We start from the raw sequence: 27,942 nt of genomic DNA, 5'->3' as shown, positions 1-27,942 counted from the left end.
TCATTAAATTCTCTAGGCATGGCCCAATGGACATCAACCGGACTTGAAATTTATTCTTTACATATCAATAAGGAAATGCACGATGAATCAAGAGGTGAGGAATGCTGTACTTTCTTTTCAATGAAAAGGTCTTACAATTTATTGGAAAAACGGAATGCACACGATGCAGTACTATTCCCATTATACTAACAGACCACAATACGACCTGCAATTAAAAGAGGTAAAAGCTAAATTTGTGGAAGGGAGGGCCTATTGATCTTATAAAACCCTGCAACTTCCTGTTTGGCTAACTTTGCTAGAAAATTTATCAATCCTTTTCCACTCTAGCTTGCTTGATGGGGATCGAATACTAAAAGATGTTGAACATCAACGAAATAGATGATCTATAAAGGAGGCATAGTCGATTTAGTTACGGGTTGTACGGTAGGGACTTTCTCTTCATTTGGTTATTGTTTTACTTTGGATTTCACTATATGTGCGTGTAAGTGGTGTGGCTGAACAAATTGCCTGTTACCCTGTTTCTTTCAAATATTTGTACAATCTCCATATTTGTGTGCTTTGCTTAGTTTGAGGGTGTTTTTAAGGTCTAATGGACAAGGTTTACGTGGCTTTTGGTAGTTGAAGTTTTTCGTAGGGGCTTGCATTTGGAAATGTAGTTATTCTTTCTCTTTCTCTCTGTGGTTCTGCTATATTTGTGTTTTTCTCTTTAGATGTGTGTGTTCTTGATAGATTCAGTTGAGTTAACAAGATTGGGATCTCATGACTTTAGACTCTTGGTCATCAACTTTTTGGTTTTTTTTTGTGGTGTGTGTGTGTGTGTGGTTGTGGACTTGGCTTATTTACTTCTAATTTTCTTTCCTTGTAGCTTGACACTGCTGTACTGCAATATCAAAATCAAAAGCTTGTTCAGCAGCTAGAAGCTCAGAAGGTTGAATATTCTGCCCTTGAGAATAAATTCTGTCAACAAAAGGAGAAACAATGTGATTATGATGACACACTACAAGTGGTTAATAGGTCGTGGGAACAGGTACCTAGCATTTCCAGTAATCTTTTAGAAGTCTGATCTCAAAGTGTGTGCGATTGATGGAAAATTGATTATGTTTCATTGTAACAGCTGGTTGATGACTTAGAATCCTGTTCTATTCGGACGAGTAGCTCAGTTGGCAGCAGAAAGGATGCAAGCTATTCTTCAGGTGAGAAATGCACACTATCCTGTAAATATTTGCATAGGTTGTATTTTCTTGCAGGCTTCTCATATCGGATATGACGGCTGTGATTATGCAGGACCTACCTGTATCAAATGACTCTCCTCTACCTGTACAAAATAAAACTCTGAATTTGTTTCCAGCTGACTTTCTCTGAGCTTTCTCATATAGCTGTAAATTGTAATGTTCACAGTTCTGTTTTGAACTGATACTTGAGTTGGAATTCCTCATGTCCAAGTTGAATAAGATAGGTTGGGAACTTGTACTGCTTGCCCTGGAACAACGCTTCTGTATAGTACTATAGTGTATACTTACTGTTGAATTTAACAGAACCTCTTACCTGCTCCTGCTACTGATACATGTACCTTCTTCTTGCTTGTGTGGTGCCCTATATTCGCAATTCCGGGCTCTGTTAGCATATGTACTCCATCCCTAGTCAAGGCCATGGTTCAAGAACTCGGTTTCGGTACTGGTTTCCCCCTGCCAAAAAACCGAGTTGGACCGAGATCTCAGCGAGTTGGTACATCTTTTTTTTTTGAACTCGGTTGTTGGTTTTGGTGGTTTTTGACCTAGTTTGGTTATGAAAGTTGGCATACAGCCTAATTTGGGCCATTTAAACACAATGGCACTATCAGATTGTGAATAATCACAATCCAAATAGGAGATTAACTTAGTGGGAAAGTAGGATGAACAGTTATGCTAGAAACCAGGATAGACACTTATTTATGCCTAATATCATTTAAGTAAACTCTAAGCTGGGATAAGGCTGAGTTTTTTATTGTTGTAAACTCTAAGCTGGTCCCTCGGACGGGTCAGGTTTTCCTTTTTCATCATTGGATTTTGATTAGCTTGCGTGTCCAGGACGACTTGGAATAATCATGGTGCAAGATACCAGAGCCTTAGTATTTTCCTTTATGTATTATATTTACCTTACATTCATAGTTGTCTAAGTTTTGCCAAGGGAACAATGATCATTGGGATGCCAAACATTGCAGGTCACCTTATGCATCTGGGTACCCATGTTTTGCTTTTGATACGTGGTTATGCTCGACTACTTTTGATGCAGTTAAGGCCCTTGTATTGTTTAATTTTGTGGTTTGGGGCTTTTATTTTGTAATAATTGGGTCATGGACCTATTCTTATAGTGGTCCAGGTTTTAAGTGATGGGCCTCTACATGGGGTGGGTCTTGGGTTTGTCTATAGTCTAGGATCGAATGGCAACACCCAAGAGTGGGTTCAATTGGGGTACAACTTTTTCTTTTTGTATAAGACAAAACAGTAACTTAAACTAATTGAGAGAGAGATTCAAACCAATTGTCCTACATCCATTACCTTGATCACGGACCAAGTATTTTTCTACTATCTGATTCTTTTCCTATGCAAGAATCAAGTCAGAGAGAGAGAGAGAGAGAGAGAGAGAGAGAGAAAATTGTCCTACGCCCACTACCTTGATCACGGACCAAGGATTTCTCCACTATCGGATTCTTTTCCTATGCAAGAATCAAGCCTTTACACAACTCAAACCACTTTTTCAGATTGAGAACTTGGACCATCACAGAAGACCGTGGCTGTAGGGACTCAAAACTATCACTCTAGTACTTGGATGGAAGCTGGTCACAGAAGACCGCGGGATTGTCCGTTTGAGAAGACTTATTCTCATTAACTCTTGGACATTTATGGAAGATTACACAAAAGTCCGTGATGTCGCCCGCGTACATAGAACTTTTATGGTTTGGTTGTCCGTGAGTTATGACAAAATATTTTTGGTTTGCCATTTAAGCTCAGTCGTCAGTCTCTGTTCACGGAAAACTGTGGTTAATTGCCTGAGGACAAATCTCTAAGTAAAATCACCTAGTTTCTTGGTTTTTCCATTTAGGCCCTTTTTGATGTCACTATCTTGGGCTTTTTAAATCTTGTTGATCAACTACATTAAGATCACAAAGATATGCCAATAAAAATCAAATCCTAATCTTGTTCCTTGAAAGTTTCTTCAACTTGATGTTACTTTCACCTCCTTGATTTTTCAAGTCGTGGAAGACCGTCCTCACCAGTTCTTCATTCAATCAACATGCTTTGTTTTTTCTTCAACTGTACTTCTTCAACAACCTGGCTATCATCAATCACTTAACACATTATCACACATGTTAGTACACCCAGACATACATCACACAATGGTTTTCATATCCAAAACAAATAACATATAAATGGAACCTTCTAGGTCCAACATTTAGTTTTAAGTAGAATAAAGGAACAAGTATGGTTGTATGGGTTGTATATTATGTTTAGGAGTTCTAAATAATAGTGGGTCTTTCCTAGTTATTGTTGGAGTATTATAGAATGAAATTGGTAACAAGTGCTTGGTCCCTTATAAATCATGACCTATTTAAGCAGTGTAAACAGGATTAATGGAATAGAGTGGAATATGATTTATGGTTGGAAGAGTTAGAATGAATCTCTTCCAAGTTCCAAAGTTTGATTGGCATGTCGTAGCTGTTCAAGGGGAATAGTAAATCATTCTCTTCTTGTACTCTTTTTTCAGGTTTCATTGTTCTCTATAAATATGGTTTATTGTTTTCAACCTGGCTGGAGTAGTACTTCTTAATTAAACACTGCTAGTTGCTTTTTTCACAATTTCTGTAACTCAGAAATAGAGCCTCCAATTGGTTATGAATTTGACTGAGAATCAATTTTTTCACTCTATTTTTACTCTGTAATGTCGTTTGAACTCGCAAAGTTTCTGGTCAAGAATATTTGCCTAAAATATTGGAGTGATTTTTTTTGAGCCTGCAATTGTTATTGACGTAAATAGTTTTAGTCCTTGATTTTCTTCAAAACCAAATCAAAATCTTCAAATCTGTCTCCTCTACTGTGTTTGAAAGAACAATTCAGGCTGATCCATGTCAGTGTGAGTGGGTTTTAACCAAGTATTGTGGCCTTCTCTTTCTCTGTAGTCTGTACCAAGGTTGAAGGTGACCTGTTGATTCTGAAAACTATTTATCAATATAAGTTTTGAGGTTCACAGTAGTTTAAAAAATAGTTTTATTTTGCATGTTTTGATAATAAATAGTGGGCCATCAGTAACAATGTCTTTTGGGGGATCACTCAGCAAGCTAATTAGGTATTTTTGTGAACTTAAAAAAAAGGTTTTCTGAACTCTAGGTTGCATTTTCTTTTCTTTTTTTATTGACTTGTTTTATTATTATTATTATGGCAATTTTGCCTTTGCACAGTCCAATATAAAGAGGCTTCTCTCCATGGGACACCTAATTCTGCCATGTGGGAGGATGATGTGGCAATTCTGACTGTTGGATAGACAAGGGACGATCTGAATAAGAAACCTGTCAAATTTCAGACTCAGATTCAACCACACTTCCCTAGTGTATTGGCATGCATCCCCATGTATGTTCAAGGATGCGTATGGTACTCTGACCACTATTGTGTACTCTCCCATAGTCTCGGATTATTAAAGCTCTATGTTGCCATGGCAAACTCTGTTTGGGCTGAAATTTGACATGCCTACAGGGGATCTAGTGGTCCACCTGTCCACAAAAATTGGGACCAATCTGATTATGTCACAAACAAAACAGGTGACTGTGAATGGAAGGTTCTCTTGACGGACGTGAAGGAGCCTTTTGCCCTAATATTATTATTTTAACGATTTTTATACTCTGTTTGTGATGTACTCTAGAAGGGGTGCAGTTCTTTATTTGTTCTGTACTCTAGGTGTCGTAGTGACTAGTGAGTTGATTTTTTTAAATAAATTATTGTGGTTTTCCATCATAGGTTCCAGTTACCTTGCATTTTCTGGTTTTTTTTTTAAAATTCCAAGTGTGATAGTTTTATTCATCATAGCTGGTCATTTCTATGTGAGATTTTCTACAATTGGTTTTTTATGTGGTGTTAGATCTAAAGTTACAAAGCTGTTTTAACTTATGTGGCAGGTGGTGCATCATCTCCTGCTGAGGATGCTTTTATGGAAAGACTTCTGGAGACAGGTGCAACAAATAGTTGTTCACCAAATGGCTCCCTCAATCATTTTGAAGATGATAAACAAATATCTTGCGTGAAGACTACAAACATCTTACGAAATATAGTAGCTGGCATTAATGACCTGTGGCATTATAAAGATGGACTTTCTGGTCCACTTCTGGAGGCGTTTCCTGAAGATGGTAAGAGTCTGTAAGAACGTAGTTTACTCAAATAGTAGTCCCTTCTTGTCTCCACTCTAAGTTTTGGCTGCACTCTTTTGTTATTCTCCAGAGCACTGCAGACACAAGATATCTAATGACTTACAGTCAGAGGTTAAGAACTTAAGAGTGGCTCTAGGTGATCTTCACTTGAAGCACAGGAAATTGGCTAGTGAAGTGCGGTGCTTTCGAGGCACCAATGCAAAGAATAAAGCTGAACTCAGACGTCTCACAGGTATTGCTCTTTTTCAACCATAACCATGTCCACGATTTATGTAATAAAAAAATGAAACTCCGTTTGTATTTAAAATTCTGTTTTAAGCAGAAATGAGAAGATATCCATGTTCTTAGAGCTTGATGGTACTATGCACTTGATTTTATTTTTTTCTGGCAGCTGAGTACCTATGCCAATACAATTGAGGATTTTTCAGGAAGGAACTTGTGGTTAAAACTTTATGGAAGTTTTAGTTCTGAACTCATTTGTTGGAACTACAGATGGGAAACACCTCCCAAATTGAATGTGCCCACTTGTTTAGAGAAGTACCCAAGGTGTCGTCCCTGAAAGAAGTTTATTTATGTGGAAAGCTGATGCAGATTTCCTGTGACTTGGTTGGTTTGGTTCATTATTGACCCAAAAAACCAGTTCTTTGACTAAAACTGAACCTGCGTGTGGGATTCCTCAAAGTCAGGGTTTGTGGGACCTAGTTGGCATCTCACAGCTTCTTTTCCAGGGATGTTATGTCCTACAAGTTTCCTATATTTTAGGAAACTAAAATTTCCATCTGTTACTTCCTGGGTATGGAGGAATTAGAGCTCCTTAAAATCAGTCCCTGTGGGGTTCAATATGGAGAAGATATGGCTTGTGATATGGAGGTTATATGGATCCTATCTTTTAGGATCTGTCATAACAGTGGGAGCTGTTTTAGGGAATTATCACGTATGTAGATGTTTTATTATATGAGGACAGCACATGTGGGCCTAGTTAAAAACAGATTTGACAAGATTTAATGAAGTTTATGATATGCTCTTTCATGGAAGAGTTATGGTGGGGTAGCTTAGGGATATTTATTGGTTACTCCTATTTTAGGATTTCATTAAATTTGTAGACGTGTGTGGCCTTAGTTTAGTTGTTATTTCAGTTTTTATTGTTATCAGGTTACTAAATAAAACCTGCATTGTGGAATTAGCAAGGTTCGAGGTCTCGGTTTCGGACCTGGCTTCGGTCAGGCCCGAAACTGAGACGAGATGGCCAAGATCCTTAATCTCGGCCGAGTTGGTGTATTTTTTTTTCTGGTCCCTGGTTTCAGTGGCCATATGACCTAATTAGGCCATGAAAGTTGCTGTCCAGCCATTTTATGCCCCCTATAACCTAATAGAACCCTTTAATTTTTAAAGTACTCACTCAAAATGGTAGTTTGACTCTGGACCTATGGTTGGTAGTCTATGCTGTATATATACAGTGATATGGCCTATCTCGTACAATCTTTGGTACTAGAACACATAATTCAAGTAAAAAAACCTAAATAAGCATTAGGAATGAAAAGACATCAAATTATTACATTAAATAGTGCATCACCTTCAAGTTGCAATCTCCTCCAAATGATGATGTTGTGCAGCAAATCAAGAGCCAAATGTTGTTGTTTAGCAAGAAATGTAATGAATGCTAGCAAGATTGGTTTGTATTTGATAAAAAAAATTGAGCAAATGGAGAGTTTTTGGGAAGGCAGTGTCGAAACTCACCAAGAGCATCGAGACTGGTTGAGATTTCGACCGAAATAATGCACCTTTTATATGTGGTTTGTAACAGTTTTGCCAAGATGAAACTTCGATGTGAAATCTTGCCAAGTTTTCCGACATTCAGTATCGGAACCCATCTCGTCTCGAAACTTGACGAAATCGAGATGAGATGGCTGAGACCTCTTATTATGGAATTAGAACGTATTCTCGTAGATATTATAATTAAAGGGAGAGGGGGATTCAATGGTGTAACTTGGTTGTCCAAAACAGCCGCAGGTGTAGGGATTCACTACACCAGCACTAAATAGTGGGTTGAAGTTAGGGTTTTAATTAGATTTTTATTTGATCTTTTAATTAGTCTTTTATTGAGTTGTAATCCTAATTAAGATTCCTAGTGCAAGTTTGAATCCTAGTTAGCAGTCCTAGTTCTGTTTTGAGTCATAGTTTGAGTCTGTTTTCTTTCAGCCATAAGGCTATAAATATGTAAGATCTCCAGTTGAGCCCCCCGGCGATTTATGAAATAAAGATATTGCTGTTTTGCAACATTACGGTTCTGAGATAGGCTGTATGGGTGAGCTACCCAGGCTGAGATAGCCTTCCCAACCCCATTCCATCGATCTCCATTCAAGTTTCATTCAAGCTTCAATTCTGCCCTAGCTGATCTCTTGAAGATTCACATTCAGTTGCTGGAATTTCGCTGGAAGTATGAAGAGCAATTCATACAAGAAGTAAGTGCATCATCCCCAACCTAAACCATTCTTCTTCTAATCCTCTGAACCAAACCCTAGCTCCTCCTCCATCTCTGAACATCACCACCATAATTAAACTCTGCTCAGTCCAAACCAGCCATCAAAATCCTGTTTTCTTGGTTCAAGCTTCCCTCTCATCATAAGGGAAACTCGATTCAGGTATCAGCCCTAGGTGACCATCCTAAACCCTAGATTCCTACGTTATTCCCCTTTCAAAAACCCAGAAACCCTAAACCTAATCTACTGTCCATTCAAGTTTACATACCTAACTCCATCAAATCATCTCAGGACCTTCACTGGAAGACTCCCCTACATCAACGTACCCTAACCCTACCATTCAACGCTAATCCTAATTTTACACTTTCACCTATTTTTGCCTAACTGAACTACCTATCAGATCAGATCCTGGTTATTTGGTTTCTAGTTGGTTTCCTACCAATCGAGAACTACATCATTCAACCTCCTATAATTTGAGTTATGAAGAAACTTGCTTTTGCCTCTTTGGGTCAGTGGTGATGTTGACATGTTGTTCCTTGGACTCTGTAATGCAGCTCCACCCCTATTGCGGTTAATCAACAAGTTTGTATTGTGTACTTCTTTTGTAGGATCCTTTTTAATTCTTCTTTCATATGAAAAGTAAAAGAAAAAGGAAACAAAAGAAAAAAAGTGTGAGAAAATTCCTATCAATACTGATTTGTCGCTTGATGCGATCCTGTTGCGATTGATCTCACGTTGGCTTTATTGGTTCGAGATCAATTATGCATTAAAATGAAGTTTCTTGAACCATGGTTAGATAGTTGTCATTTGACAGTGCCTTTTATCTTTGTTGAAAACTTCTATATGCACATTAGTGTGACATTTTCATCACGTAGTAGGTCTCTAGACTTGAGCTGTTGGGTTAACAACAAATATGACTTTAAATAAAGTTGAAAGGTGAAACCATAGTTGTCAAGGCATCGCCTAGGCTAGGTGATGCTTAGGAGTTCAGGCTCCTTGGTTGCCTAGGCTCCTGGTTGCTGTTGCCTTACATCCAGGCCCCCACCAACGCATTGGTTTGCCTAGACGCCTAGACAACTATGGGTGAAACAGGATTCGTGTAAGTGTAGCTGACCCCGTTTATTTGGGAGAAGGGTAGATTAAGTACTTTAATTATAGAGTGGAGTTGTAACTTTGTGTAGACCTAGATTTTGTTGAATCTAGCACTTAAAAGTTCCAAAGATTAGTGGCTGATGTGTTGAGCTGATTGTCAACTTGTCATGTCATTGAGGTGAGACATGGCAGTTGCCAGGCGCATTGGCACCCAGGTGATGCCTATGCGAGCCAAGGTGCCCAAGGCGAGCACCATGTTTTAAGTAAAAATGCCCCATTCCTTATGCTGACTTCATTTCTAGGTGCATTCCATAGTTATCAAGGCGGCAAGGCGACCACGGCGTTTGAGGGCTTTCCTAAGCGCCTTGGCGATAGGGCGGCCACAAGGCGTTCTAGTATTCTTTTTCTTATATAACCATTTTATTTGGTACAAATAGCATATTAAAAATTATATAATTCTACTTTGCTAAATAAATATTAATGATTCAAGCCAATGCAAGATATTCATAAAAAAAAACAAATTAACAAACTAAGTTCATCATGTTATCATAGAAATATAGCGTATAAATGTGGAACAACATTATAAATTATTAAATATAAAGAATAAAGGGTTGCTAATACTTACCTCTATGATGCCAAAATGAGTGCCTAGGCAGTAGGCCCTAAGGTAGGAACAACAACATAAGAATTGCTGGTGGGGGTGGAGAAGCCACACTATCATATCATGATTTCGACAAAATAACAAAATGACGTCTATGATATGTATTCATAGGTCCACATTGTCTCAGGATGAGGATATATCATTCAATTTATTATAGGCAAAAGAAATGAGGATGGAAAAATAAAAAAGAGAAGAAAGAAAAGAACATAGTGCATCACAAGGAAGGAGAGGGAAGAAAAAAAATTGTAAAGAAGGAGGAGGAGGAGGATGAGAAGAAACAGAAAAAAAATCGATTATCAGTAGGTCTAGGCAGTAGGCCCTAAGGTAGGAATCGCCGATGGGGGTGGAGGCTGGAGGAGGAGCAGCAGCAGCAACAGCATAAGAAAAAAAAAGGAAAAATCGAGGGGACAATGGGACATGGAGGCGCAGCAGCAGAATAAGAAAAATTGAAGAGAAGAAGAAGAAGAGTAGAAGGTTACTTACCTTGCTGGAAACGTGGTAGTCGGAGGAAAGCTTCGTCGGAATCAAAGCGGCTGGCAGGAGAAGACCAATGCCGGAATTGATGGAGACTTGGAGTTGTTCCTTCACCGCAGGTTTTTTCTCCCAAACCCAAATAACGAATATGAAAAGTCGAGGGTTTCAGTTTTGGACTTTAGTTGAAAAAGAAGAAGAAAAAGTCTTTTATACCCTTGATAACATGTATCTCAGTTTAGATAATACATACACTAGCCAATGAAAAGTTAGTAAATAGAATAAAACATTAAAAATAAATAAATGGGGTTTTTATAGTATTGATCCAATGTATCTCAGTGTAGATACTCCATATACACTTTCAAATAATAAGTTTGGAAAGAGAATAAAAAAGTAAATACATAAAATAAATTTAACAACAAAAAGCGGCCGCCTTGGTCACAAGGCTTCCTAAGGCGTCGCCTTGGTCGCCTAGGAGACGCCGTGGTGACCAAGGCGGTCGCCTTTCTTACATGCCATAAGGCGCTCCACCGCCTTGCTCCCATATTTCCGCCTGGACGCTAGGCGACGCCTTGATAACTATGGTGCATTCTCCAATTCTTCTTATTTTTCCGTTCTTTTTTCTAATTTTTCTTTCCCTTTCCCCTCTCTCCCCTTGGGTTTCTATGGCCCCACCCAAATGATAAAATTCAATTATAATAAAGTAATGGCAATTCTGTAATATATCGAAGTTCGGGGCTCTTGAAATAAAGGTAAACAGAATCTGGGATAAAACTGTAAATAAATTTAAAGTGGAGGGACTTATCTGGAATTTCAGAGAAGAGGTGTAAAATGTAAACAACTATGAAAGGGGGAGGGGTTTTATGAAATTAACAAAAATCCCAGCCTCATTTGTAAATAAGAAAAATTTATCTTCTTCAACCTAACAGGAACAGTAATCAGCAGGACCTCTGCAAGTTTCGATTGATAGAGTGCAGTCAAAAGAGATCCAATTAGGCTGAAATTTCTAGGTATGAATCACAACCAAGAATCCTCTTGAATCCAACTAATGTTAATCCCAGAAATCAACTAAGAAATCAAATTTATAGATCTGAAATCAAATCTAGTGGAAGGGGAAGAGTCAGACCTGAAGTTCGATATGGAACTTCCAGTTCAGGCAGCCTTTTGGTCTCAGACTTGGCAACATGAGTCACCCTAGAGTAGGGAAATAAACCTCAAATTACAGCACAAACTGGTGGGGCCCCAGAGAGTTCGATCCCAAAGTTTGGGACTGCCAATACTGTTAGAACAGAGCAGGGAAAAGGAAAAAGAAAAGAATAAACAAGATGGAAAAGAAGATAAATATAACAGAACTGAAGGAAAAGAATAAGCGGAAGAAGAACTAAGATAAGAACTACCTGATAGGGAAGAGTAACGGAACCAGGGAGGATGAGGGAGGGAAGAAGGAAGAACAGAACAGTCATGCAGCTCCACAGCTGGAGGTAAACTCAAACTCAAATTTCATTCAATCTTCAATCTGCATATCTAATCGATAGCTACAATATATATAGACTTTTAAAAAACTCAAGTTTACTCAAAGAAGGTAACTGAAACAAACTCTCTTACCTAATTAATCCCCAAAGTAAAATAAATACAAATTACAAGATAACTCTACCAACCCTACTGGACCAAAAACCTGGTTTAGTTCTAGTTCGACTCGGTTTGGGTTTCCTGGTCGGTTCTTACTGGTCCAGCCATGCACATGCAATTGCATCATTTCTCCTCAGTATTCCTCATGTCTGGGTGCCGGCACATAAGGCGATGTCTTGACAGCTTTGTTTGAGATGAAAAAGAGAAAACTTTTATGGTAAAATTTGTGTCAGAGAATTGTGGGTTTGGAGCAGGTGAGAATATGGAAACTAGGATTTGGCTATTGAAGTTTGGCTTTAGGGTTGACTTTTTGTTGGTTAGTATAGTATGGTGAGATATATTTAATCACCGGATTTTTTTTAATACTTTTGATGGAGAAACCAATTAAAAAGTTGAAATTTCCTTGATAGAAGGCCGAGGATATGATATAGGTTTCTAGGATTTTTGGTACACTTGAGTTAATAAGGTCTTGAATGGATGAAGAAAGGGTTGAAAAAGGCTGGCTACCTGGGTTGGATCTGAGTTTCAACTTTCAACCAATGCAGATGGAAATCCCCGGACTATGGTTGGAAGAAATTGGGCTTACTAATGGCCATTGCTAGGGTGGTTATTAGAAATTAGAGTTGGGTGGGGATGACATGTTTTTTTGGGTGCATTAGGTAGAAAATTGATGAATTTTAGTTTTAAACATAAATGCAATAATGGACTTGTAGTGAATATGGAAAATTAAGGCTCTCTTTGGTATAGTTTAAATTTATGTTTACCTAACACATAAACATAAATAGATGTCTTTGGTATGGTTTATGACCCCTATTTCTCATTAAAATAAATCAATATAAGCATAAAGTCATTAACAGCTCAAGAGTTGTTTATGATTTATCACCATAAACTGTTAATATTTGTTTATGCGGGTACCCATAATGAACATGTGCAGAATTGCTACCTAAGTGGGGGTAAAATGGTAAAATTAATGGAAAATTAGAACAAAACTCTCTTTTGTCTCTCTCTCTCTCTCTCTCTCTCTCTCTCTCTTCCCCCTATGGTTTTAGTGCGTGGTATCGGATCGGGCATCGGTCACCTGCAAAACCGATACAATACCGTATTGGACAAATTTGTCCCTGATTTCCCTTAAAAAACATGATTTTTGACTGTTTTACCCTCTGTCCGTACTGCGTTACCAATACGGTATCAGTATGGTATCGGGATAGGCAACTATTAAAACTGTTACGTATCGCTCGATACGGGTGATACAATACCGATACCTCAAACCACCCCACTCCCACCCTTCTCTTAACATATATCATCTTATATAATATTATATTATATAAATATATCATATTATATATATAATATAATATTATTTAAATAATATTTATTATATTATATATATGATATATGATATATTATGTACTATATAATATAGTATCTTATAATATAATATATACTACTATATGTTATAATATAAAGAAAAAAAAATATATTAATTATGAATAATATAATACATAATATGTTCTTCACTTAAGTATACCAAACCTATTTTTCATTATATAATCTATTATGTCTAGTAGACTTGCAGTAACCAAACGATTATTGTTTATAGCTCATAACCTATTATCATAATTGATTATTCATAAACACAGTTCAATATCTTGCGTTATATCGGTATCTTGGGCCTATCGAGATATCCAAAATATATCGAAATTTTGCCGAAATATGGTATTTTTTCTGCCATATTTCGGCACTCCATCTCGATGGGTTTTTGGCCATATTAAGGCCTGATACTTCATGTACACCCTTATTTAAGCTAAATAAACACATTTAAACCTTCATATTGCAAAAAAAATGAACTCAAAGTGGTGTTTTGGGTTTGCACCCTTGATTGACTGTATACAGTCGGACCCTGATGTATAAAATAGTTAAATACATATTGTTTAAGTACTAAAAGACATAATAAGAAATTTAAACAAAGTAATGAAGCCAAAATAAAGTCAAATGTAGCCTTTAGTTTAAATTTTAAAGTATAAACTCATAAAGTCATAAGTGCGTAAGTCATAATTCATAAACTTCATAATAGTCAATAGTTCAATACTCAATACACAAAGTATTTCTACGAAATTTACTGAAATATACCGAAATGTACCGAAATTTACTGCTCAATACACAATATTTCTACGAAATATACCGAAATTTCTATGAAATTTGAACTTTTTTCATTTCGGAAGCCCATCTCATCTCGGTAGTGTCGAAATTACCGAAATTTACCGGAATTTTGGCGATATATCGTGAAATTTTGTACCATGTTCATAAATAGGTCATAAATATAAATATAAACTATGCTAAAGAGAGCCTAAAGTAGGAGGGAAGAGGAAGAATTAGGCGCCAGCATGTTGGCTTATGGCAATTATTACACTCTAAAAGTAATCATGTGAAAACACCTTGGTTTCATTCACATGCACAAGTCAGTATCTCCGAATTTATTAAGCTCAACTGTTCCGACTGGCAGTATATGAAGATCTTTATAACAACCAGAGCACAAAGGAAGGGAGGGAAAGGAAGAGTTGAGATCTCGACCTGTTAGATGTATTAAAAGTGAAGATGGTAAAGTACTAATAAGGGATGAAAACAGAGATGGGAAGGTTATTTTTGCAGCCTACTAAATGAAGACACATCAAGTAATAGTGTCTTGGAAGATTGCATTATCCATCAAGACACCACTTGTTTTAGATATATACGAAAATTAGGGTGTCTGAAGTAAAAGAACCTTTAAGGAGGATAAAAGTAGGTAAGGCACAAGGCCTAGGCGAGGTCCCAATAGAAGTGTGGAAGAGCTTAGGAATCTGTGGTTATCTTGGTTAACCAAGCTGTTTAATAAGATTATTAGCACCAGGAAAATGCTAGATGAATGGAGAATCATCGTGGTTTCGATTCACAAAAATAAAGGTGATATTTAGAGCTGCAATAACTATAAAGGGATAAATTAATGAGTCATACTATGAAATTATGGGAGACTGTTATTGAAACCAAGTTGAGACATGAAACTACTATTACAGAGAACCAATTTGGTTTTATGCCAGGAAAATCCATGACAAAAGCTATTTACTTACGAGACTCATGGAAAGATTTAGAGATTGCAAGAAGGATCTCCATATGGTCTTTATTGACCTAGAAAAAGCTTATGACAGAGTCCTTAGAGAGTTAGTCTGGCAAGTACTAGAGAAGAGAAGTGTTTCAAGTAAATATGTGGACCTAATTAAAGATATGTATGATGGTGCGGTGACAAGTGTACGAATTGTGGGGGCCAAGGTAGTGAATTCCCAACTACAATTTAAGATGAGGTTCCTTGGTGTGTGCTTTTTTTTGATGATATTGTTTTGGTGGATGAGACATAAACAGGTATAAATGCTAAGCTGGAGTTATGGAGATCAACCTTAGAAGCAAAAGCTAATAAGATAAGTAGAACAAAGACAGAGTATATGATGTATAACTTTGGTTACACTAGGACAGATAATGAGGTAGTGAAAATTGATGAGAGGAAGATTCCGCAAAGTGATTATTTTAGGTATCTTGGCTCAATCATAAATAAAGAAGGCGATATAGAGGATGATGTTTCTCATACAATTAAAATAGGATGGATGAAATGGAGAGGTGCGTCCGGAGTATTGTGTGATCGGCGTATTCCTTTAAAACTTAATGGGAAATTTTATAGGACAATCATACAACCGATTATGATTTATGGTGCGGAATGTTGGGCAGTTAAGAAGCATCAAATAGATTAACTCAGTGTAGTTGAGATGGATGAGTGGCAAAACTAGGAAGGATAAAGTAAGGAATGATCATCTTATAGCTGATTTGGGAGTAGCCCTAATACATGATAAGCTACGAGAAAGTCCTTTGAGGTGGCATGGCCATGTTCAACGGAGGCCTTTTGGTGCTCCAGTACAGAGGAGTGATTTGATTTAGATTGAAGGAACTAAAAGAGCCAAGGGCAGACCTAAAATGACGTTAGGAGAAGTGATGAGGAAAGACATGCATTGCTTAGGCCTTGTATCAAGTATGACCTTAAATAGAGCTGATTGGAGGGAAAGGACCCATGTAGCCAATCCCATTAGTTGGGATGAGGCTGAGTAGTAGTTGTTTTTCCGACTGAAAGTTGCCATTAAATAGCTGTACTCCCCTGGGATACTAACACTCTAATAAAATTTATCATATAGTAGAATAGCTGCAACCTCTAATAATGAATGAACTAAAGTAATAAATTTAAATTACATTTTTTCAATAAACTATGATATGTGGATAAAAACTCAATAGTAAACCCAATTGACTTGTTGTGGCATGTGAAGGATCCCCATCTAGGCATTTACTAGGCAAGCGTCTGTGTCCTTGAGTTAACCTATTTCCTTTCCTACTTCCTGGTGGCTTCCCTTAGTGAGACAATTATCATCACTTACAATTTTTATATTATTTCCATGAAACCATATATGATACCAATCTGGGGAGGTTCTACTGTCTGAACGATGAAAAGATAGTTATATACTTATATTTCTTGACATCTGCTGAGATCCAGTTGTTAAACAGTGGTAGTATCAACGATAGCACCCAATCTGAACAGTTGCAATGATACACAAGGTTATTGATCAAGAAATAATGACATTATACTGGTGGTGATCATGGTACAAAGTTTGATGCTTGCATCGCTGTTGGTGTTTTGTAGGAGAGTTGGAGTGTACTTTTGCAGAGTTGGGAGAGAGCAACTCTAAACTGGCAACCCTGAAAGCCCAAAGGGATGCAGCACAAAGTGCATTCTTTCCTGTCTTAAATGTGGGTGGTAGACATGCTGCTGGAGATAAGATCAGAGATAAGCAGAGAGATCTGCAAGATATGGAGTCTATACTCAAGGAGTTGTTGGTAATTTTTCAATGCCTTCTTTTTGAAGGTGCACTTTGGATTAACTAGGCTAGAATGTGGCAGGTTTATATCTTGGTTTGAACATCTGGACAGGACTTGGCTTCATCTCGATTGGTAGAACTCAAGAATCTTTACAAAGAAAGGATAGAAATTCTGAAGCAGTTGTCTCATTTGCAGGTCAGTAAATATAACCTATTCCCAAGTGTCAATGTCTTCAATTTTTTTCTGTGATTTAAGTGTCTCCTGTCAATATGGTTCTTCATTGTCGTCTTCATTGGGTACATTGATTAGCAGAATAGTTTGAAGGATGTGAAGCAAATCTGCTCTTCCAATGCCTATTTGGTGGTAAGAGATCGGCTTGAAAAATCAAAAGCAGAAGTGATCCGGTATCAGTCCTTATTTGAGAAACTACAGGTGGTAACTGGTCGGTAGTTTTTTTCGTTTATGCTTGTGTTAGTCTTTCATTTGATGGCATATCTGTTTGGTATTGCTGACTAACTTCTTTAAACCTGAAACTTTAGGTTGAGAAAGATAATTTCACCTGGAGGGAAAAAGAAGTGAACATGAAAGTTGATTTAGCTGATGTTTTTCGAAGGGCTTCTACAATTACTGATTCTAGAATGGGTGAGCTAGAGAAGGAGATGCAAAAACGAGTTGATGAAAGAAATCTTTTGGAGGCTAGGCTGAAAGAAGTTTCAGGAGAACCAGGTATAAAATTCTGAGGTGTACTACCTTAACACATTGTTGAGAACCTTCTCCCCCCTCTTCTGCTATGTTGTTTCATATCACAACCCTGAAACTTCTACTGTATTTCAGGAAGGAAAGAAATCATTGCTGAATTTAAAACCTTGGTTTCTTCACTTCCCAAGGACATGGGTATCATGCAAAGCCAACTAAATAAATATAAAGAGGCTGCTTCGGAGGTTCATTTGCTGAGAGCGGAAGTTCAATTTTTGTCCAATATTCTTGATAGGAAGGTTTGTACCCCTGTTATTGAGACAAACATATTCTGCTTGGTGGTTTAGGCACTAAATGTGTATCCTTCTGAGCAGGTAAATGAGTTGGAAAGTTTGTCTCGTCGATCTGCTGACCAAAATGCTGAGATTGAGAAATTGCAGGCTGTGGTATGTCCTCCTCTGAAGTATATTTATATTATTTACTTTTACTAGGGATTAAGCAAGGTTCGAGAACTCGGGTCTCGGTGGCATCTCGGCTAGGCCAGAAACCGAGTCGAGCCGAGATCTCGCCGAGATCTCGGCGAGTTGGTGCAATTTTTTTTTTTTGGACTCGGACCCCCAACTCGGTGGGTTGTACACATATTTTGGGTCTGAAACTTGGTATCCAGCCTATTTCAGGCCATTTAAACACAATGGCATGCCCAGATTTGCCAAAAAACAAGTCCAAATATGAGTTTCACTTTGGACCATAGGTTGGTAGGCGACGAGTCGTACTAAAAGTCTAAAACAACATAATCTATATATAATTTAGTAAAACATAGCAAATTAGCAATCAAAACATTCTAATTAGCACACATCAATCAAAACATTCAAATAAAATGTACATTACATCAATGTTCACTTAATTTGTTACATAAAATGAGATTGAACAAGAAATTCATCCCTATATCGATCCACATATAATTCCCATGTCATGGAATTGCTATAGTGTTGCAAATAGTGTGACACAGCTTCCATATAAGTCTTCTGATCAACATATACCAATCTCCCTATCTTAGGGTACATGGGAGGCTGTTGGTATGAGGTGTAAGATCCACTGCTACTGTCATATTGAGTTTGAGGCATGTATGACTGGTTTGGGACTAGGAATGTATGCCCAACACCTGACCTAGAGCTTTGACTGTCATACTCAGCTGCTGACTGCCCATACTGACCATAGGCACTATAATCAGAACCGGTGCTCCTTGTGCTACATTGGCTGGAATGCCATGGTAAAGCATGAATTTGCTGAAGGCTTTTCGTGCTTTCTCTTGTTTACCACCAAATACTTGTGGGATGGTTGGCTGGTAGGCATCTTGTTGCCTAAAAGTGGTGGGATCCTGCTCAAAAATGGGTTCTGGACCTTGTACTCGTGGTCGGGTTTGGGGTCGTGGTATATTTCTTGTCCCAGTGCTTCTTCTCCTCTCATCTTCTTGCACTGGTGCAGCTGAGCCAGATCCACCAGCTCCTCTTGCTTGCTCATATGCTCTTATATTATCAAAATGAAAACTTTGTCTACTCTCAGCCAAAGTCTGCTGGTAAATTCTCCATTCAGCCTTTGATTGAAACTCACCAGGTGGAGGCCCAATGTCAGTATCATCTTCGCCACAAACCTCTGCACCAGCCCTCTCTAGTATTGCCTCATTAAACTCTTGTTGCATTCTTTCCCTCTCAGATTTTTTTAATCTTCCTCCTTTCAAATGTTGTGTCATTGCCACTTTCACTTGGATAGGAACATTTGGGCATGATGAAACATCCTTGCCTGTACCAGACAAGTGTTGCTTTAACCTGGTGGCTCCTCCAGATAGCAACTTCCCACAATAATTGCATTTGGACTTCTTTTTGTCTGCGGACATGGGAACTCCATGTTGCCATGCTATATCAGACATTGAATACAAAATGTCTTATGTTTGACACTGTTACATAAAAAAGCATGTATTAATAACCATGGATCACTTAAAGTAAGGTATTCAAGACTTAAAGTATGCTATTCATAACTCTTAAACGTAATGTCAAGCTACTAGAACTATGAAATAACTATATCTTATTTATCCCCTAACCCAAGTATTTATTTGTTAATTAAAAATAATATTTTGAATTTTTTTTAAAACTATTTATACCTTAAAGTATAAGAAAAATATAATGTAATGATGAATTTGACACCATTTGAAGTTGAATATTATGTACATATGTTGTACATAATTTTCCATAAGCAATAAGTATTTTTCCTTAATATTATATATATATTTTTAATTTTTATAATATATTTATTAAATCTGAAAAATAAAATAATTTTTTTAATGGGTGAAAATAAAAAATTAATCCATGGGGCTGTAGAGCATCCCAAGTAGTTTAACATATATTCAAATCATTTTCAAACAATCACTATTCATCCTATTTTTTTCATTTTCTTTTTTCAAATAAATCATTTATTTTTTCAGAAATTATAATAAATAATTTATTAACTGAAAAAAAAATCCGACTCCATGAAGTGATAGATCGGGCAAAGATGTTCAACATATATTAAAACCACATGAATCTAACAAGGATTACAAAATTTTTTTTTGGAAAAAATAGATTTGGGGAAGAAATAGAAAACACCTTTGAAATCTTGCAAATAGGTGATGATGCTCCAAATTGGCACTTGAATCTTCACTTTGGCACTTCAATCTAACTCCAAACAGTTGCATTCCATCCAACAATCGAAAGAAAGAAGAAGAAATTTGAAGGAGAGGTTTTTCCCCTTGGTTTAGAGCCTAAGAACTTTTCTTGCTCTCTCTTATGTTGGAAATGGTTTTGGGTGAAAATTGAGCTAAATACAACTAAGTAGCATCTTTGGGCCCAACCGAGATCTCGCCGAGATCTCTGCGAGATATTGGTTTTTTTGTACTAAAAAAACCATGATTTTCACCTTCGAGATATCACCGAGATCTCGAGATCTCGGCGAGATCTCGGTCGAAAAATTGTAGTTTTTTGTACCGACTAGGAACTCGACTCGGTTTTGCCCAAAACCGAGAAACTCGGCGAGATCTCGCGAGTTCTCGAACCTTGGGATTAAGTACCTGAGTTACAGTTGGGAGAATTGCTTGGATGTCTGTTTTTAATAATTGTTAAGAGATATGTAACACGATAAGGGGATTCTCCTTATTGTGGTTTCCTTTATTAGTTTATGATTTTAATTGTTAGTTTCGTAGTCTAAGTAAGTTTCTTGTTTTAGGCTTTAGGCTTAATTAGGTAAGAGTTATATTCTTTTTGTAATTCCGTTTTGGCTTAATATAAATAGATGTTGGCTGGTTTGGTAGAAGTGATATTCTATTGTACAGCCCTTTTCTCCCATTGTTCTCTCTTCTTCTCCATCTCTTTCTGTCTTCTCTCTTCTCTTTGCCAGGCACTAGTTACAGGTTCTGGGATTCTTTACATGGTATCAAAGCAGTAACCAATACCTGGTTCTCTTCGTGATTGCCATTTTGAGAGTCGTCTAGGGTTTCCAGTTTGAAGAAGGGAACCCTAGTTCATAGAAGAAGAAGAACTAGGGTTTCGTATGCTGATGTTGCTGATTAATCCATGTTGATCGAAGTTTATTGATGGTGTTAATTGAAAACCTGCTGTGTCGATATGTTTGATGATGAGTGGCCGCTGTTTCCCTTGATTATACCTGAATCGATTCCTCTTGGCGTGCTACTGTCGGTCGTATGTTGTTGTTTTATTTATTTGCCGTTATTTTTGGTCATTGTTGAAGGTGTTTATTTGGTAACCAGTGTTCTTGATGGTTCTCGAAGATTTATTTGCTTAGTTGGTTACCTTTGCTGCTATTTGATGCAATCGATTGCTGGTGATTTCCTGGTTCAAGAAAGTTGCTGTTCTTGGTAGGTTACTGAAGATGGTAACCCCTTTTGGCATGTGTGTTTGCTGTTAATAAATTCCTTGGTGATTGGTGTTTCGATCGATCAATCAAAGAAGATGAAGAAGATTTATATACTGCTGGTTTTCTTGGTTGTCAAACCCTAGTCGATTGCTGTTGGAGCTTTTCTGTTGCTGAAACCTCTTCTGTCTTCGATTATTGCTACCATTGTTATGGTTTCTGATATTTGCTGGTTCGAAGGTTTGGTCGATGTAGTTGATGACTGCTCCTGCATTTTTGTTTGCTGATCTGGGTATCGATTTGCACTCGTTGGAGATAGTCACCATTGTGTTGATTATGGTTGCTGATCTCTTGCAATTTGCGATTTGCCGTCTCGTTGCGTGAAGGTCTCAATCTCCCTGGTTCTCGCTCCAGATGGTTTTGTGAGGAAGGAGACTTCCTCTACAAGTTGGTAGAATACGATAAGTGCTTTGATTGCTTTCCATATTCCTTTGTCCTTTATTTCAGTTTTCCATTTATACCCCTTTCATTAGCACCAAGTCCCTCATGTCCTTATTTTACTTTTCATTCCAAGATTACCCTTTTGCGTTGGGTGGTATTTGTAATTAGATTTCATTTAAATTACAGATATGCCATTCCTGTTTTCAATTTTGAGTTATTTACCATTCTGCCATTCCCCTATTTATCTATCCAAGAGCCACTTGAAAATTCTAATTAATTACCAGATTGCAACCACTTCCGTGTACTTATGTTTTACCTCTCTTGGGTAGATCAATAGTTGGGTTTTAAGAATGGGATTTCATTGGGATTGATGGATTAAGTACAAATTTGCCATTATCTTGCTTTGGTGGACCCCGGATCGCATTGGTTTGGGATTTTATTTGCTATCATGAGCGGTGCTTCTTTTTTGGCGATTATATGTGGCTGCTCTTGATTGAAGATTATTGGGATCTTATTTGTTATGGGATGGTATTTATTGTTGCCATGTATTGGTGGAATATTCTTTGAATTATTTGTTCATGTGTAATGCTACACGTGAGGGGGAGATTGAAGATGTCTACTGCAAGCAAGTTTATTTGAGACTTTTTTTGTTGTTTGGGATTCGAGTGAGTATGATTGTTGTTGGATTGCCTTCCTTGAGAAGGGCTTTTGTGTAGCCATTGGAGCTGCACTTTTATGGGCTTTTGTGTAGTCACTGGAGCTGCACTTTTATGGGATTTTGTGTAGCCATTGGAGCTGCACTTTTATGGGCTTTTGTGTAGTCACTGGAGCTGCTCTTTTATGGGATTTTGTGTAATCACTGGAGCTGCACTTTTTATGGGATTTTGTGTAGCCATTGGAGTTGTACTTTTATCTGTCTTTGTTTGAATAGGTTACTATTTGCATTTTGTTGCCTTCATTGGAAAGGACGTTTGATGTAGCCGTTGGGTGCTGCATTTTGTTGACTTCCTTGGGAAGAGCTTTTGGTGTTGACATGTTGCTGATTGAATTTGTTTGGGTTGCTATTGTTGATGGATTTATTGATTGGAAGTGCTACTTTGAGCTCACTGGTGTCTAGGACTACATGCGTTCAAGACTGGTGCTGCCTTTCATATTTGTTCTTGTTGGTCCAAGCTAGAGCTTTCTTCTGATATGTGTATACTCCAGCTTGAGGGGGAGTGTTAAGAGATATGTAACACAATAAGGGGAGTCCCCCTATCGTGGTTTCCTTTATTAGTTTATGTCTTTAATTGTTAGTTTCCTAGTCTAAGTAAGTTTCTTGTTTTAGGCTTTAGACTTAATTAGGTAAGAGTTATATTCTTTTTGTAATTCTGTTTTGGCTTAATATAAATATATGTTGGCTGGTTTGGTAGAAGTGATATTCTATTGGACAACCCTTTTCTTCCATTGTTCCCTCTTCTTCTCCATCTCTTTCTAGCTTCTCTCTTCTCTTTGCCAGGCACTGGTTACAAGTTCTGGGATTCTTTACAATAATGTTTGCCTTTTGAAATGATGTAGACCATATTTGTTGCATATATCTAGAAATCCTTGTCTGCAGCTCCTTTCTGACTCACTTGCCTTTAGCTGGCATTGGCAATACTACGGTTTTGGGACATCCCTTTTATCTTTTCCTGTGGATCATCAAGAGAATTTCATTATGTATGGAAGCATGTAAAAACTATTTACATTCTACAGGCTAGTACACATTTAAAAATCAGCGTCAGTCAAGGCAACATTAATTTAATAGCAAAGTTGTGGAAGGCCGGATAGGAGAAGAGAATAGTTGCAGGGGAAGGGGAAAGAGATCGCAATCACACTCTCACTGAGTAGACAAACTTCTATTCAATTCACTTCACTCCTATTGTTGGGTTACATGCAAGTATTTAAACGGAAAATATCAAGACTTTTAATCAAACTTTGAAACTGACTCTAACTCTACTCCTATGCATAGTTGTCATGGCGTCGCCATGGCGTCCTGGCGCTGGAGAGGGTTGCATGGCGACCTACGCCATGGCGTCCCTCTTTGATTTCTTCTTCCTGTCTCTCTTTCCCTCTTCGATTTCTTCTTCCCTCTTCGATTTCTTCTTTCCCTCTTCAATTTCTTTCGATTTCTTCTTTCCCTCTTCGATTTCTTCTTCGATTTCTGAAATTTCTTCTTAAAACTTGAGAAACAATAGAGAAAAAATAAAACATGGCTTGAGTATACATCTATAAAAAACAAAACATGGTCGACATGCTCGCCATGGCAACGCCATGGTGGGCGACATGTCGATATATCGATGTGACACCCCTCCACCGACTTGGATCGCCGTGACGCCGTGACAACTATGCTCCTACGTACTCAACCTCAAACAAATAAAAGACTTGAATAAATAACCTTACTAAAATAACTAATTCCAACCCTTGTTGGACCAGTTCTGTTTGGCTTTGGGTTTCCAAATCTTATCATCCTGGTCCAATCAGCCAAGTGATACTGTGTCAATTCTCCTATGAAAAGAATTCGACTCCGTCTAGTTTGGAAAAGGTCCAAGGAGGCCATCTGATGCAACACACTGGAGGAGGAGCGAACCTGCTACTTTCTTGAGTCAGGAAAATCCTTATCGGGAAGAAACTTCATGGTTTTGTAGCCGTGCTTAAAGGAGTACGTATTCGCATACCCAAAATGTTGTGCCTTCTTGTTAAACAACCACGATTGGCCAAGAAGAATTTACATACTTTTAGAGGCAGGACATCACACTGTTCTGTATACATGAATCCACCAATAGGATAGTTTAGTAAACACATATTTGTAACCTTGAGATTAGTGTTGTTCACCCATGCAACTTTGTATGGAGTTGGATGTGGCTCTGTATGCAATCCCAACTTACGAACAACTTCTTCAGAGAAGATATTAATGCAATTACCTCCATCAATCCCTAGACTACATAACTGATAATTGCACTTGACACGGGTCTGAAAGATACTGCTGCGGCATCAATCTTCATCCTCAGTGACTTTGTGAGTGGTCAGAAAAGAATGGAGAACATAACAAGGATGTCACTCCTCATCACTATCATTTCCATTGACTTTACCTGGTGCATGCTTTGGTGGTAAATCAACTATCTCAACACAAAGTTGTTCTTCTCGAACATAAGGGATAAAAGAATCTTTATCAATATAAACCACCAAACGGTTGGGATACTGAATAGTGACATGTTCTTATCCTTTGCATGTAAATCACTGAATGGCAGCCTTTGGCATTATAGAAGAGTTGTCAAAACTACATTGAGGCGTAGAATATGTTCGGGTAGGTCGTGAAGATCCCCTGTCAGAATCACGTTGAGGTGGAGAATATAGCCGATTAGGCTATGAAGATGCCATAGATGAATTAATAGCCTGTGGTTTACTGAATGACTTTTCTTGGGGGAAAGACTGTTGCTGATTGTAACTGCTACCCCTAGGAAAAGTGCCTGGAAAATTCCTTCGAGTGTTAGGTCGTTTCTGATTTTCTTCTACCTGATATGCAACCTATATTGCATCTTCTATTGTAGGCAGTTGAATGAATGTGAGTGCAACACTGATTGGAGGATGCAAACCATTGCGGAACTGTGCCACCAATACTTCTTCATCCCACTCCAATCAGATCGAGTGTCGTACTAATAGAATTTGGCAACAAACTCCTCAACTGTTAGGTTGTCCTGTTTCAACTGTGCAAACCTGAGGTGCATGCGCTGCTTGTAGTCGGTAGGCAAGAATCTTTTGTTCATGACTTCATGCATTTCAGCCCATGTAGTAAGTAGTAACTAAACCATGCCTTGGGTCCGATTCTGTTGTTGGTTGATCCACCAAACTCGAGCTGTGCCTTTCAGTTTAGCCTTTGCAAATAATACTTTCTTGGTCTCAGTCAAACTGTACCATTGAAAATGTTCTCCAAACTGTGAATCCGGTCAAGGCACTGTTCTGGATTATTATCTCCGTAAAAATCAAGAGCGTCCAGCTTTGCTGCTCTTTCAGCTTCATAATCATCATAACAGCCAACTCCATAAGGTGGGGGTGGGAGTGGCGGCACATCATGAGGCGGGTCCTAAAATGATCCTAGGAGAAGTGGTGAGGAAAGACATGCATAGCATAGGTCTTGTTTCAAGTATGATCTCGAATAGAGCTGATTGGAGGACTAGGATCCATTTACCTGATCCCATTTAGTTGGGATAAGGCTTTTGTTGCTGTTGTGTTCTTTTCGTGTCACTATTAATATTAATATTTTGTCTTTTTAAGGATCCATTTAGCCGACCCCATTTAGTTGGGACAAGGCTGAGTTGTTGTTGTTGTTTGTTTGAAAAGTGAGATCGTGACCTCTGTCCACATTTCTTTTTTTTTTTTTAATTACTTTTCTTTCACCGGTGATCTCTCTGTTTTTCTTCATACATGGGGCACTATTGCTGGCAGACTTCTCCTTCTCTTCTTCCTTCTGTTCCCCCTCCCCCCGAAATCCATCGTCCCTTATCCCTCTTCTAATTCCCCTTGCGATCTTCTGTTTTCTAATACCTGTTGGACTGCTGCAAGAACTGGAATAAAGGTTCTGTACTGTCAAGATTTTCTCTGAAACAGGTAAATTTATGTGATATTGTATTAATAGATAAACTGCATGTGGTTTGTTTCTGAAAATAGTACTGTACTATTCTGTTTCAGTACTTAGACGTCCTGAATTCAGATCTGAGATTTAAGTTCATCCTACGTTCTGTTATCATAATCCGATCTGTCTTCTCTTTAATGGCTCATAATTTTTCTTATTCTGATTGCTTGCTACTCCGATTTCCTTCAATTGTTGCAAAGCTGAATCCTGGTTTTCGTCTTCTGGTATACTCCATCAAAACACTGTTATTCACTGTTGCAGCTATTTTCTGTTATAAAGTTCTGAGACTTATATAGCAGTTCCAAGTTTCACTAGTAATCTCTCTTAGACCTGGGCCTTACAGCTGCCTAATTGACCTTGAGTCTTGACTTGGGAATTAAGGTTGAAGGACTGCATCAATGACCGGTGGTTGGAGCGGTCCGACTGACCTGTCAAACTATCTGAAGGGAATCAAACTAAATATTCTGCTTTCTAATAGGGTTGTTCGGAGAAAAAATACCATGGTGCGAACGTTCCAACAAGTCGGAGTCTGATAGTCTTCTGAAACACTGCTTCACTGTCTAGGGTCCATAAGACTTATGTGAAAAGTAAGACATTCTGACGCTAGTGACAAACTCTTAGGTTTTCCTTCCTCTCCTTGGGTTGTGTGTGTTCGTGTGTGGATGCGTGCATGTGTGAGTATTTTCAATGCTAGATATCAGTGATTGGTTTTAGGAGGCAATCTTGGTTACTTGAAATGAATGATGCAACTCAAGTTCAAATAAGAGTACGGTTGATATGGTTTGAGATGACATATATTTAATGCATAGTTGCTATGGCATTCCTTATTCTTTCTTAAAAACTTTTAAATTAGTTTTCCATCCAATTATCTGCTTGATCATTCCTTGGAATCTTTTTGCGTGCAACTTTAATTATCTCCTTTCATTTTCAATTGAGTACTGCCCATTAGTTAGTTTATCCTTCAGTTGTATTTTCTTCTTCACGCTTATTTCATGCGTCAAATTCCTGCTGAATGTCTGATCATAGTTGCAGTCTCACTTTGGTTCTTTTAATGTTGTTTTGCAAGTGTTGTGCTAATTTCTTTTTCAAGTTTTTGACTAACTTCTGTGGATTCTTCAGGTCCATGATTTGAAGGAGAGTGATCAGGAGCTAAAGTTAATTCTAGAAATGTATAGACGTGAATCCACTGATTCCAGGTTAGAATAAATTTGTGACTCTCTCTCTCTCTCTCTCTCAATTTAAATTCTGCAGTTCCTTGGATTTTCCTACACAAGACTCCTATTGAACTGTAATCCATGTCTTTGTTTTCTTCCTGCCGAGCAGTTGCTCTTCCTGCTTTCTGGTCGAATGTAATGTAAGACTAGAACCAGGATAGGTCTAATTCCAGGCAGGATCAAATAGAAAACCTCCAGAGTCTTAGGAGAAAGAGACATGAACAATATATCTCAGAGAGGTCGTATTTCTTTGGGCTGGTAGTAATGGAATGGTTTCATTATCTAAACTGAAGAACATTTCCCACCAAAAAATCAATCCAATAATACCAGAACAATGGGGTCTAAAATTGGTAACCACAAGAGAAGTAATAAATATAAACCCACAAATTTGTAACCTTTTGAAGCAGCAATGATCTTGATGTGGT

At 37.9% G+C, this 27,942-nt stretch overlaps 1 protein-coding gene across 2 annotated transcripts in view; it reads left to right on the top strand.

The window, feature by feature from the left end:
- LOC122668433 (E3 ubiquitin-protein ligase BRE1-like 1) overlaps positions 1-27,942 on the top strand; it is a 43,828-nt gene that overhangs the window by 5,823 nt on the left and 10,063 nt on the right. Inside the window, exons 2-12 of one of the 2 annotated variants that reach the window (XM_043865003.1) lie at positions 866-1,027; positions 1,115-1,193; positions 5,147-5,374; positions 5,466-5,627; positions 16,440-16,633; positions 16,727-16,810; positions 16,928-17,047; positions 17,155-17,341; positions 17,450-17,610; positions 17,686-17,757; positions 27,423-27,499. In XM_043865003.1, coding sequence (XP_043720938.1) covers positions 866-1,027; positions 1,115-1,193; positions 5,147-5,374; positions 5,466-5,627; positions 16,440-16,633; positions 16,727-16,810; positions 16,928-17,047; positions 17,155-17,341; positions 17,450-17,610; positions 17,686-17,757; positions 27,423-27,499 — 1,526 coding nt within the window. Of the gene's footprint in view, positions 1-865; positions 1,028-1,114; positions 1,194-5,146; positions 5,375-5,465; positions 5,628-16,439; positions 16,634-16,726; positions 16,811-16,924; positions 17,048-17,154; positions 17,342-17,449; positions 17,611-17,685; positions 17,758-27,422; positions 27,500-27,942 lie in introns of both variants that reach the window. The other variant, XM_043865000.1, reaches the window with a different exon arrangement.

Source organism: Telopea speciosissima, chromosome 1 (genome assembly GCF_018873765.1).
Source record: "Telopea speciosissima isolate NSW1024214 ecotype Mountain lineage chromosome 1, Tspe_v1, whole genome shotgun sequence".
Taxonomy (NCBI): domain Eukaryota; kingdom Viridiplantae; phylum Streptophyta; class Magnoliopsida; order Proteales; family Proteaceae; genus Telopea; species Telopea speciosissima.
The sequence above is the reverse complement of the archived record's forward strand: the minus strand, read 5'-3'. Positions and strand labels throughout refer to the sequence as shown.